Source organism: Hemiscyllium ocellatum, chromosome 7 (assembly GCF_020745735.1).
Source record: "Hemiscyllium ocellatum isolate sHemOce1 chromosome 7, sHemOce1.pat.X.cur, whole genome shotgun sequence".
Lineage (NCBI taxonomy): Eukaryota > Metazoa > Chordata > Chondrichthyes > Orectolobiformes > Hemiscylliidae > Hemiscyllium > Hemiscyllium ocellatum.
The window spans coordinates 11,109,436-11,122,309 of NC_083407.1; the positions used below are offsets into that span (position 1 = coordinate 11,109,436).

General features: G+C 47.5%; 1 protein-coding gene across 1 annotated transcript; it reads left to right on the plus strand.

The window, feature by feature from the left end:
- The first annotated feature begins 10,996 nt into the window (after positions 1-10,996).
- LOC132817382 (cyclin-dependent kinase 5 activator 1-like) lies at positions 10,997-12,042 on the plus strand. The gene has a single exon (XM_060827803.1). It carries the CDS (start codon positions 11,110-11,112, stop codon positions 12,040-12,042), a length of 933 nt encoding a protein of 310 aa, XP_060683786.1. The 5' UTR covers positions 10,997-11,109.
- The last annotated feature ends 832 nt before the right edge of the window (positions 12,043-12,874 follow it).

Below are 12,874 nucleotides of genomic sequence, written 5' to 3' on the forward strand. Positions count from 1 at the left end.
TGTAATTCTGGTCTCCTTCCTATCAGAAGGATGTTGTTAAATTTGAAAGGTTTCAGAAAAGATTTACAAGGATGTTACCAGGGTTGAAGGATTTGAGCTACAGGGAGAGGCTGAACAGGCTGGGGCTGTTTTCCCTGGAGCGTCAGAGGTGAGGGGTGACCATATAGAGGTTTACAAAATCATGAGGGGCATGGATAGGGTAAATAGGCAAAGTCTTTTCCCTGGGGTCGGGGAGTCCAGAACTAGAGGGCATAGGTTTAGGTTGAGAGGGGAAAGATATAAAAGGGACCTGAGGGGTAACTTTTTCACGCAGAGGGTGGTACGTGTATGGAATGAGCTGCCAGAGGTGGAGGCTGGTACAATTGAAATATTTAAAATACATTATTTGGAGGGATATGGGCCGGGTGCTGGCAGGTGGGACTAGATTGGGGTTGGGATATCTGGTCGGCATGGACGGGTTGGACCGAAGGGTCTGGTTCTGTGTTGTCCATCTCTATGACTCTGTGACTCCACAGCAGCTCATCACCATCTTCTCCAGGGCAATTAGGGATGGGCATTTGATGTCAGCAGAGCCATTGACAACTGCATCTGAAAAATATTCTGATCACTCATTGCATTTAAAAGGTTGCTCCTCATTTTATCCTTGCTTGTTGTCAATCTAACACCTAAAATGTTCAATATTCTCAGTAGCAGTAGTGTGCACCACCTACAAGATGCAATGCAACAACTCACTCAGGATCCTTACAAAGCGCCTCCCCAACCCTTACACTCTATCATCTAGAAGGATAAGGGCAACACATACATAAGGACACCACCACCTGAAGGCTCCTCTCCAAGCCACTCACCATCCTGACCCTGGAAATATATTACTGTTCCTTCACTGTCACTGGGTGAAAATCCTGGAATTCCCTCCCTAAGAGCATTGTGGGGTCAATCTATTTCACACAGACTACAGCAGTACAAGAAGATAGCTCAGCACCACCTGCTCAAGGACAACTGGGAAATGCTGAATAAATCCTGGCCCAGTCAGCAGTGCCCTTACCCTAGGGAGATTTTTTTTTAAAACGACCTAACACCATCAAGAAGAAAAATCGGGAGAAGACCAGTTATATCTGGACATAAACATACTGTTGGTATGGACCTCCAAATTGAAGTTTGCAAGATGAGTTAGACTAATAATATGTCAGCTAGGTAAAAACAATGACTGCAGGTGCTGGAAACCAGAGTCTAGATTAGAGTGGTGCTGGAAAAGCACAGCAGTTCAGGCAGCATCCGAGGAGCAAGAAAATTGGCATTACGGGCAAAAGCCCTTCATCAGGAATAAAGGCAGAGTGCCTAAAGGGTGGAGAGATAAATGAGAGGAGGGTGGGAGTGGGGAGAAAGTAGCATAGAGTACAATAGTGGGGGAGGGGATGAAGGTGATAGGTCAGGGAGGAGAGTGGAGTGGATAAGTGGAAAAGAAGATAGGCAGGTAGGACAAGTCATGGGGACAGTGCTGAGCTGCAAGTTTGGAATTGGGGTGAGGCGAGTGAAGAGGAAATGAGGAAACTGTTGAAGTCCACATCGATACCCTGGGGTTGAAGTGCTCCGAGGCAGAAGATGAGGCGTTCTTCCTCAAGGCGTCTGGTGGTGAGGGAGTGGCAGTGAAGGAGGCCCAGGACCTCCATGTGCTCGGCAGAGTGGGAGGAAGAGTTGAAATGTTGGGTCACAGGGCGGTGTGGTTGGTTGGTGCGGGTCTCCCAGAGATGTTCTCTAAAGTGCTCTGCTAGGAGGCATCCAATCTCTCCAATGTAGAGGAGACCGCGTCGGGAGCAACGGATACAATAAATGATATTAGTGTACTTGCAGATAAAACTTTGATGATTTGGAAGGCTCCTTTAGGACCTTGGATGGAGGTGAGGGAGGAGGTGTGGGCACAGGTTTTGCTATTCCTGCGGTGGCAGGGGAAGGTGCCAGGATGGGAGGGTGGGTTTTAGGGGGGCGTGGACCTGACCAGGTAGTCACGGAGGGAACGGTCTTTGCGGAAGGCGGGAAGGGGTTCCCTCCGTGACTACCTAGTCAGGTCTATGCCCCCCCCTACAACCCACCCTCCCATCCTAGCACCTTCCCCTGCCACAGCAGGAATTACAAAACCTGCGCCCACACCCCCTCCCTCACCTCCATCCAAGGCCCTAAAGGAGCCTTCCACATCCATCAAAGTTTTACCTGCACGTACACTAATATAATTTATTGTATCCGTTGCTCCCGACGCGGTCTCCTCTACATTGGGGAGACTGGGCGCCTCCGAGCAGAGCGCTTTAGAGAACATCTCTGGGACATCCGCACCAATCAATCATACTGCCCTGTGGCCCAACATTTCAACTCCCCCTCCCACTCAGCCGAGCGCATGGGGGTCCTGGGCCTCCCTCACCGCCGCTCCCTCACCACCAGATGCCTGGAGGAAGAATGCCTCATTATCCGCCTCAGAACACTTCAACCCCAGGGCATCAGTGTGGACTTCAACAGTTTCCTCATTTCCCCTTCCCCCACCTCACTCTAGTTCCAAACTTCCAGCTCAGCACTGTCCCCATGTCTTGTCCTACCTGGCTATCTCCTTTTCCACTTATCCACTCCACCCTCCTCCCTGACCTATCACCTTCACCCCCTCCCCCACTCACCTATTGTACTCTATGCTATTTTCTCCCCACCCCCACCCTCCTCTCATTTATCTCTCCACCCTTCAGCCTCTCTGCTTGTATTCTTGATGAAGGGCTTTTGCCCAAAACGTCGATTTTCCTGTTCCTCGGATGCTGCCTGAACTGCTGTGCTTTTCCAGCACAACTCTAATCTAGACCCTAATAATATGTCAGTCACCAGTCTTACTGGTTCATCTTTCTGGACAGACCCCTCTAGTTCTGGAATTTACTCCAACATTCCACCCCTACACTCTGTCCAGACATATTGTGATTTTGAATGTTTATATTAAATTTTCCCTCCTTCTTCCATTCTGTGAGGAGAACTGCCCCAAAGTTTCTATGTAACTAATGTCCCACAACCTTGGAAATATTCTCATGAATCTTTTCTGCATGAATCTAAAACCTTCACATCCTTTCTAAACCATTTGCCCAGAAATTGACTCAGTGCACCAGCTGATATCTTATGAATGCCCATAACTCTAATGCTTTTGTATTCTTTGCCTGTCTTTATAAAATTCAGTAGACCATATACTCTTTCAGTTGATTTGTCTACCTGCCCTGTAACCTTCATGGATCTTGATGAAGGACATGGTCCATATGAACTTCAGTCAGGTGTTTGACAAGGTGCTGTATGGTTAACAAGGTTAGATCTCACGGAACTGAAAACGTGTTGCTGGTTAAAGCACAGCAGGTTAGGCAGCATCCAAGGAACAGGAAATTCGACGTTTCGGGCCAGAGCCCTTCATCAGGCTGTGCTTTAACCAGCAACACATTTTCAGCTCTGATCTCCAGCATCTGCAGACCTCACTTTTTACTCGTAGATCTCACGGAATACAGGGAGAACTAGCCATTTGGATACAAAATTGGCTCAAAGGTAGGAGAGAGAGTTGTGGTGGAGGGTTGTTTTTCAGACTGGAGGCCTGTGATCAGTGGAGTGCTACAAGGATCGGTCCTGGGTCCACTGCATTTTGTCATTTACATAAATGATTTGGATGTGACCATAAGAGGTATAGTTAGTAAATTTGCAGCTGACACCAAAATTGGAGATGCACTGGACAGCGAAAAAATACCTCAGAGTGATTGAGTTTTTTGAAGAAGTAACAAAGAAGATTGATGAGGGCAGAGCCGTAGATGTGATCTAGATGGACTTCAGTAATGCATTCGACAAGGTTCCCCATGGGAGACTGATTAACAAGGTTAGATCTCATGGAATACAGGGAGAACTAGCCATTTGGATACAGAACTGGCTCAAAGGTAGAAGACAGAGGGTGGTGGTGGAGGATTGTTTTTCAGACTGGAGCCCTGTGACCAGTGAAGTGCCACAAGGATCGGTGCTGGGTCCACTGCATTTTGTCATTTACATAAATGATTTGGATGTGACCATAAGAGGTATAGTTAGTAAATTTGCAGCTGATACCAAAATTGGAGGTGCACTGGACAGCGAAAAAGATTACCTCAGATTACAACGAGACCTTAATCAGGTGGACAGAGAGGCTGAGGAGTGGCAGATGGCATTTAATTTAAATAAATGTGAGGTGGTGCATTTTGCTCGGGCAAATCAGGGCAGGACTTAAAGGTCCTGGGGTGTATTGTCAAACAAAGAGACCTTGGAGTGCAGGTTAATAATTCCTTGAAAGTGGAGTCGCAGGTAGACAGGGTAGTGAAGGAGATGGTTGATATGCTTGCCTTTATTAGTCAGTGCACTGAGTATAGGAGCTGAGAGGTCATGTTGAGGCTGTACAGGACATTGGTTGGGCTATGTTTGGAGTACTTGTTCAATTCTGGCCTCCCTGCTGTCGGAAAGATGTTATGAAATGTGAAAGGGCTCAGAAAAGATTCACAAGGATGTTGCCAGAGTTGGAGGATTTGAGCTATAGATTGAGGCTGAACAGGCTGGGGCTGTTTTGGAGGCTGAGGGGTGACCTTACAGAGGTTTACAAAATCATGAGGGGCATGGATAGGATAAATAGACAAGATCTTTTCCTTGGGGTGGTGGAGTCCAGAACTAGAGGGCATCGGTTTAGGGTTAGAGAGAAAGCTTTAATAGAGATCTAAGGGGCAACTTTTTCACACAGAGGGTGGTACGTGTATGGAATAAACTCCTAGATGAAGTGATGGAGGCTGATACAATTACAACATTTCAAAGGCATCAGGATGGGTATATGGATAGGAGGGATATGGGCCAAGTGCTGGAAAATGGGACTAGATTAATTAAGGATATCTGGTCAGCATGAATGAGTTGGACCGAAAGGTCTGTTTCCATGCTGTACATCTCTAAGACTCTATGGCCTGTGCACAAATTCAGTCAGGGTGGCAGTGAGTGGTTGAAGGGTCCATTTGATCTGAATGCTTGCCCTCCTCCTGTGGCTACATTCACACCTGGATGCCCCTGGAGTGGGAGAATGTGATATCATTCAGAACATTCCACGTCATAGTCATAGAGATGTACAACATTGAAACAGACCCTTCAGTCCAACCCATCCATGCCGACCAGATATCCCAACCCAATTTAGTCCCACCTGCCAGCACCCGGCCCATATCCCTCCAAACACTTCCTATTCATATACCCATCCAAATGCCTCTTAAATGTTGCAATTGTACCAGCCTCTGCCACATCCTCTGGCAGCTCATTCCATACACATACCACCCTCCGCATAAAAAAGTTGCCCCTTAGGTCTCTTTTATATCTTTCCCCTCTCACCCTAAACCTATATCATCTCATTTTGGACTCCCCACTCCAGGGAAAAGACCTTGTCTATTTACCCTATCCATGCCCCTCATGATTTTATAAACCTCTATAAGGTCACCCCTCAGCCTCTGACGCTCCAGGGAAAACAGTCTCAGCCCCAGCCTGTTCAGCCTCTCCCTATAGCTCAAATCCTCCAATCCTGACAATATCCTTGTAAATCTTTTCTGAACCCTTTTGAGGTTCACAACATCTTTCCTATAGGAAGGAGACCAGAATTGAATGCAAAATTCCAACAGTGGCCTAACCAATGTTCTGTACAGCCACAACGCGACCTTCCAACTCCATAACTCAATGGTATGACCAATAAAGAAAGCATACCAAATGCCTTCTTCACTATCCTATCTACCTGCGACTCCACTTTCAAGGAGCTATGATATTGCACTCCAAGGTCTCTTTGTTCAGCAACACTCCCTAGGACCTTACCATTCAGTGTGCAAGTCCTGCCTTAATTTGCCTTTTCTTATGGGAGATAGAGGGGTTTGTGTGCATTGTCCCACCAAAGTGACATGCCTGTTTCAATGATGTGAGTTTAATTTGAACATTTGACAATACTGTTGTATCCCTTGTTGCAGCACACTCTTCAAAATTAAACACCTTGTTTTACTTTTGCTGTTTTTCATTCTTCGTTAAAATACATACCATGTTACAATTCCCTACATTAAATTTCATTGGCGTTGTCACATACTGCCTGGTAATTGCTCCTAGAAAAGAGGAGGTTTTGTGCATGAAAGGCATGATATAAATAAAATATATTACTCAGAGGTGACATCAAAGTGAGGCAGAGTTGCTCTCTCAGGTCAATGTGAAAGGTCACTGGTACCCTGGGCTACCCCTCCATCAAACTCACTAAAAGTAAATGACCTGGGCATTAGCACATTAGGAACTTGCTGAGTATAAACTTGCTGCAGCATTTCCAACATCACAGAGAAAACAAACACTTGAGACAGCATAAGGGGTAAAGCAATGCGACTCTTCTTTTTTTAAAACAATGGACTCCCAAACGCCCGTGGGGTGGCAGGGTGGCTCAGTGGTTAGCGATGCTGCCTCATAGCACTAGGGACCTGGGATAGATAATGGACACCTCGGACGACTGTGTGGAGTTTGCACATTGTCCCAGTGTCTGCGTGGGTTTCCTCCGGGTGCTCCGGTTTCCTCCCACAGTCCAAAGATGTGCAGGTCAGGTGAATTGGTCATTCTAAATTGCCCATTGTGTTAGGTGCAGTAGTCAGGGGTAAATATAGGGTAGGAGAATGGGTCTGGGCGGGTTACTCTTCGAAGGGTCAGTGTGGACTTGTTGGGCTGAAGGGCCTGTTTCCATACTGTAGGGAATCTAATCAAACAGCGAAGTGATAAAGTGAGGGTATTATTAAACTGAAAAAAGTTTCAGAAAAGATTTACCAGGGTGTTGCCAGGAATGGAGGGTTTGAGTTATAAGGACAGTCTGGATAGAGTGGGATTTTTTTCACTGGAGTGTCGGAGGTTGAGAGGTGACCTTATAGAGGTTCATACATTCATGAGGCGTGTAGCTAAGATGAATGGCAGGTGTCTTTTTCCTTGGGTAAGAATTTCAAGACTAAAGGGCATATTTTTAAGGTGAGTGGAGAAAGGTTTAAAAAGGATATGAGGGGCAACTTTTTTTTAAACAGAGAGTGATTCATGTGTGGAATGAACTGCCAGAGAAAGTGGTGGATGCAAGTACACTTACAATGTTCAAAAGACATTTGGATAAGTACATGAATAAGAAAGGTTTAGTGGGATACCAGCCAAACACAGGCAGGTGGGACCAGTTTAGTTTGGCATTATGGTCAACATGGACTGGTTGGACCGAAGGGTCTGTTTCCGTGCTGGATGACTCTATTATAAGCCATAATCCATAGAGCATTGCTGATTATTACAGAGAGACAGGGAGCACAAAGGTGAGACATATAATGCTTGAGGGACACCACTCCACAACAGTGGGGATGCAGGGCTCCATAAGTGGATTGAGAGCTCCCAACACGAGAGGGGGCAGTGATCTATCTTTGGAAGGGTGTTCGTACCTATCATTTCACACCATTAGAGAGAAATAATAAGGACAGCTTTTCAACAAACGTCTGGCAAAGCAGTGAGGATAGTGTGTAGGCAGCATGACTGCTGTTGTTTATTTTGCACAGGTTTGAAGCAGTTCTGGTGATCCTAGGAAAATGCAAGGTGTACAGTGTAATGGCACTCAGACTGACAATTTGGATTCACTTTCTGATGGGAAGTTCCAGCACCGTCTTCACAATTCTCAATTCTTCCTTTGTTTTCTCAGCAAAATAAACCACTTCATATTTCTCCATAATGGAACTCCTTGCCACTGAGAGTTTGGGGTTGGGGGGGTGGAAGGGCAGAGTCCTTGCATATACTTACGGCTGTGATGCAGTGCACAGCTGCACTTTGGATGCTGCCTGAACTGCTGTGCTCTTCCAGCACCAATGATCCAGAATCTTGACCAGTCAGGGAATCAAGGTTACACAGAAAGACAGGAAAGTGGATGTGAGGAGTGTCCGATCAGCCATGATCCTATTGAACGGTGGAGCAGGCTTGAGGGGACGAATGGCTTACTCCTGTTCTTTTTCTTAAAGTCATAGAGTCAAAGAGATATACATCATGGAAACAGACCCTTTGGTCCAACCCGTCCATGCCGACCAGATATCCCAACCCGATCTACTCCCACCTGCCAGCACCCGGCCCATATCCCTCCAAACCCTTCCTATTCATATACCCATCCAAATGCCTCTTAAATGTTGCAATTTTACCAGCCTCCACCACATCCTCTGGCAGCTCATTCCAAACACGTACCACCCTCTGTGTGAAAACATTGCCCCTTAGGTCTCTTTTATATCTTTCCCCTCTCACCCTAAATCTATGCCCTCTAGTTCTGACCCCAGGGAAAAGACTTTGCCTATTTATCCTATCCATGCCCCTCATAATTTGGTAAACCTCTATAAGGTCGCCCCTCAACCTCCGACGCTCCAGGGAAAACAGCCCCAGCCTGTTCAGCCTCTCCCTGTAGCTCAGATCCTCCAACCCTGGCAACATCCTTGTAAATCTTTTCTGAACCCTTTCAAGTTTCACAACATCTTTCCTATAGGAAGGGGACCTGAATTGCATGCAATATTCCAACAGTGGCCGAACCAATATCCTGTACAGCTGCAACATGACCTCCCAACTCCTATACTCAATACTCTGACCAATAAAGGAAAGCATACCAAATGCCTTCTTCACTATCCTATCTACCTGCGACACCACTTTCAAGGAGCTATGAACTGCACTCCAAGGTCTCTTTGTTCAGCAACACTCCCTAGGATCTTACCATTATGTGTATAAGTCCTGCTAAGATTTGCTTTCCCAAGATGCAGCACCTCGCGTTTATCTGAATTAAACTCCAACTGCCACTTCTCAGCCCATTGGCCCATCTGGTCCAGATCCTGTTGTAATCTATCATTTATATGTCTTCACATCTTAACAACTAGATGTGGGTCGAAAAGACTTACAGGGTGCTTATTACAGTCACAGACAGTCCAGTGTCTGGGTTAATAATTAGCTAGATAAAAACAATGACTGCAGATGCTGGAAACCAGATTCTGGATCAGTGGTGCTGGAAGAGCACAGCAGTTCAGGCAGCATCCAAAGTGCAGCAAAATCGTTTCAGACAACAGCAGCTACTTGTTTAAAGTGGATTAGATTACCTACTGTATGGAAACAGGCCCTTCAGCCCAAGCTGACCCTCCAAAGAGTAGCCCACCCAGACCCATTTCCTTACACTTACTCCTGACTCATGCACCTAACACTATGGACAATTTAGCATGGCCAATTCACCTGACTTGCTCATCTTTGGACTGTTGGAGGAAACCGGAGCATCCAGAGTAAACCCATGCAGACACGGGGAGAATGTGCAAACTCCACACAGTCACCCAAGGCTGGAATCAAATGCGGGTCCCTGGCGCCGTGAGGCAGCAGTGCCAACCACTGAGCCACCATGCTGCCCCAAAATGACAAGTTAAGCTAATTAAGGCAAAGACAGAGACTTTGGTATCTTCAAGTCATATGGTATGATAACGGTGATTATACCATAAGTGTGTCTGTTAAAGGGATACAGCATGTAGCTATGAGACACAAGAGCATTAAATTTCATCTGTTTCTTGTAAACCCTTCCTGCTAACCTGTCCTTGTTATGTTGAAGCTGCATCCTCTTCACAGTTCACATCCAAGCATTCTTAATATTCGAAAATGTGTTCTGTGGAGCTGGGTGTATATCCCATCATCCAACCCTGGGGAAATCTGTGATAAACCATCTTCCAGTCAAAAAAAAATCAACCATTCACCCCCTGCTTTGTTTCTGGATTCTGGTCGCCTGTCCTAACATCTCTTTGTGTGATCTGTTGATTTTGTTAGTGTTTTAACGTCTTTGCCAAGCGGTTTGGAATTTATTTCCATTTCAGATACTGCACAGCTACTGTTTTAGGATCTGGGATACCCTGCCGGGTGGTGGCAGATAAATCCTGCAAAAAAGAGCTGGATTATTTTTCTGGACCACCCAGAATCACTGGGCGACAGTTGAAATCAGTGAATTGTTCTGACGGACAGTTAGCATCGACTCGAGAGCCCGAATGGCCTCCTGCTGTGCTCCGATGAGGCTGTGACAGATTGTTATGTTGGCATGACCACAATTTGGAATACCATTAGGCTATATCCAAATGCAGTTTTCCCCCTTTCCCTAATTTTGTAATTGACTGCATTGGACGCTGTCACTTCAACTAAAATCTGCTTTAAAGCAGGGATTAACTCAGTTCCTTTTCAGGGATTACTGCCCCTATTTATAGACACTAATCCTTAGTTTCCTCTAACACCGCTTGAATCATTGCCATTAATCGTTTCCCCACTCCATGAGCAAACCCTCATCCAAACCCCAACCTCCAATTGTTTCAACCATTACTGCCATGACCCCGCCCTCACACACACGTTCGGCCAATGACAGGCGGGATCTGGCAACACGCCCCGCCCACTCAACCGGCGTTGTCATCACCTATTGGTTAGGGGTGCTGCCAACCATTCCTAGCCGTGTCCTCAATTGGCCAATGACGTGTCCCGCTCACAGCACTTATTCCCATTGGGTGTTACTGGGACTTTGGGCGGGGTCACCTTCCCAAACTTCCTGAGCGTTGATTGGTTGGCCTCTCAGGACCTCCCTGGATTCTAGTGCCTATTGGCCTTTTGGGGGTGCCCATCAGGAGAAGCTCCATTCCGATTGGTTGCATTGAGGATGGCCCTCAGCTTGGAGGCTGCTTTAAGCGATTGGCTCTGGACTGTGCCCATCACTTTGGAGTTGGGAAGGCGGCCGGGCCAGGTAGGGTCTGCTCAGTCCTCCATCAGCGAGCATCCGACAGAGGCTGAATTTCCGCCCCCTTCCCACCAACCACCCCCAGCACCCCCCTCCTTTTCTCCATCCACCACCCTCACCCTCCCCAAAGGGCAGGGGAAAAAGAAGGCACCCCCCCTTCCTCACTAACTGCAATCCCCCCCCTACTACTCCGAGAGGCAACCCAACTGGCTATCCAAATGCAGTAAGACTTGTTGTTGATTGCCTGGCGCCTGTTCTCTCTCTCTCTTTCTGTCTTCCCCCTTCCACCAACCCCTTCATCCATTACCGCCAGCCAGAGGATGGGCACGGTCCTGTCTTTGTCCCCAGAGCCCAAGGGCAAGGGTGGCACGGTGGAAGACACGGTGGGCAAGAGTGCCAAGGAGAAGGGGCTGAAGAAGCACTCGGTCCTCATCTCCGCCCTGACCTGGAAGCGCCTGGTGGCCGCCTCGGCCAAGAAGAAGAAAGCCAAGAAGGTGAACCCTGGCCAGCCGCCTCATGCCAACGAGCCTGCCAGCGGCGCCATCGTCAGCAGCAACAACAACAACAACCCGGTCAAGCAGCTCAACGAGGAGAACCTGAAGAAGTCCTGCCCTCCCGCCGGCGCTCCGCCGCAGCCGCCCGCTGCCCAGCACAGGGCCATCCCGGTGCCCCTGCCGGTGGTCCCCCCCAGGCAGCTGGGCTCGGGGCAGAAGCAAGCCGGCGGCCGCGCCCTGGCCTCTCCGCGCCGGGTGGTGGTGCAGGCGTCCACCGGGGAGCTGCTGCGGTGCCTGGGCGAGTTCCTGTGCCGCCGCTGCTACCGCCTGAAGCAGCTGAGCTCCGGCGAGGCGGTGCTCTGGTTTCGGGGGGTGGACCGGGCGCTGCTGCTCCAAGGTTGGCAAGACCAAGGCTTCATCAGCCCGGCCAACGTGGTCTTCGTCTACCTGCTGTGCCGGGAGGTGGTGAGCGAAGACATCGCCACTGACTTCGAACTGCAAGCCACCTTCCTCACCTGCCTGTACCTCGCCTACTCTTACATGGGCAATGAGATTTCCTATCCCCTCAAGCCGTTCCTGGTAGAAGCCAACAAAGAGGTCTTTTGGGACAGATGCCTCTCCATTATCGGCGAGATGAGTGCCAAGATGCTCCAGATTAATTCAGACCCGCATTACTTCACTGAGGTCTTCCAAGACCTGAAAAACGAGGCCAGCAGCAGAGACTGTAATGGACAATACATTATCAACCTGGACCGTTAGAGACGCCCTGTCTATTCTGTGTCTCCTAGCGAGAAATCTATTGTATGTGTGTAGAGACAGACTGGGTGATCAGATCTATTAGCAGGGGCTGCAGTCCCCAAGGAGACTGGGTTCTGGGAACAGATAGAGTGGGAATAAAATACAATTTGTCCCGGAAGTCAAAATCGAGAGAAAGATTGGCACGGATTTTACTCTCAAATCAAAATGGGAGCCTAAAATGTTCACTTCACAGTGTTCCTTTCATTTTTTTTTAAAAAAATGTGGTTTATTTTCCAATTGTGCTGTAAATCACGGTATCAAAAGGTGATCATCGTTTTAAGGTCATTTTGCGGAGGGGGAGGGGTCGATCAGAACGAAACAGGATGCGTATGCCAAAAAAAAATACAAGATAAACTTGTCCCTGTTTAAATTCCAGTGTGGCTGTAGATGGTGACGGAGCCTCAGTGAAAATCTGTTGGACAAGTGTTGTAGATAAGAGTGTGGATATATATATATATATGTATGTATATATAAATTTATTTATTTTCCAATTTTTGGGAAGGATAATCACAGCAGTATTTCTGAGCGCCTTGACTGAGTGTGGGTGGGGTATCTCTGAGACAGACTAAGAGATGACGGGAGCAGTTGCTGCTCTCCATGGTGCTGATGCGTTCAATCCTCCAGTGTTCCATTTTGCACATTTTCATCAGCAGAGTCTCATTTCTGTCATTACCTGAATGTAAATTTTTATTTTGTTTCCTCTCGGCAAAGAACAAAAATTTAAAAAAAACGGCAAAGAGGCGGGGTTAGTTGTCAAAAAAAAAACAAAACGTGCCAATTGTTGGGATATGAT

Coding starts and splice junctions, on each gene's coding strand:
- LOC132817382 (XM_060827803.1), top strand. CDS start 11,110: ATGGGCACGGTCCTGTCTTTGTCCCCAGAGCCCAAGGGCAAGGGTGGC.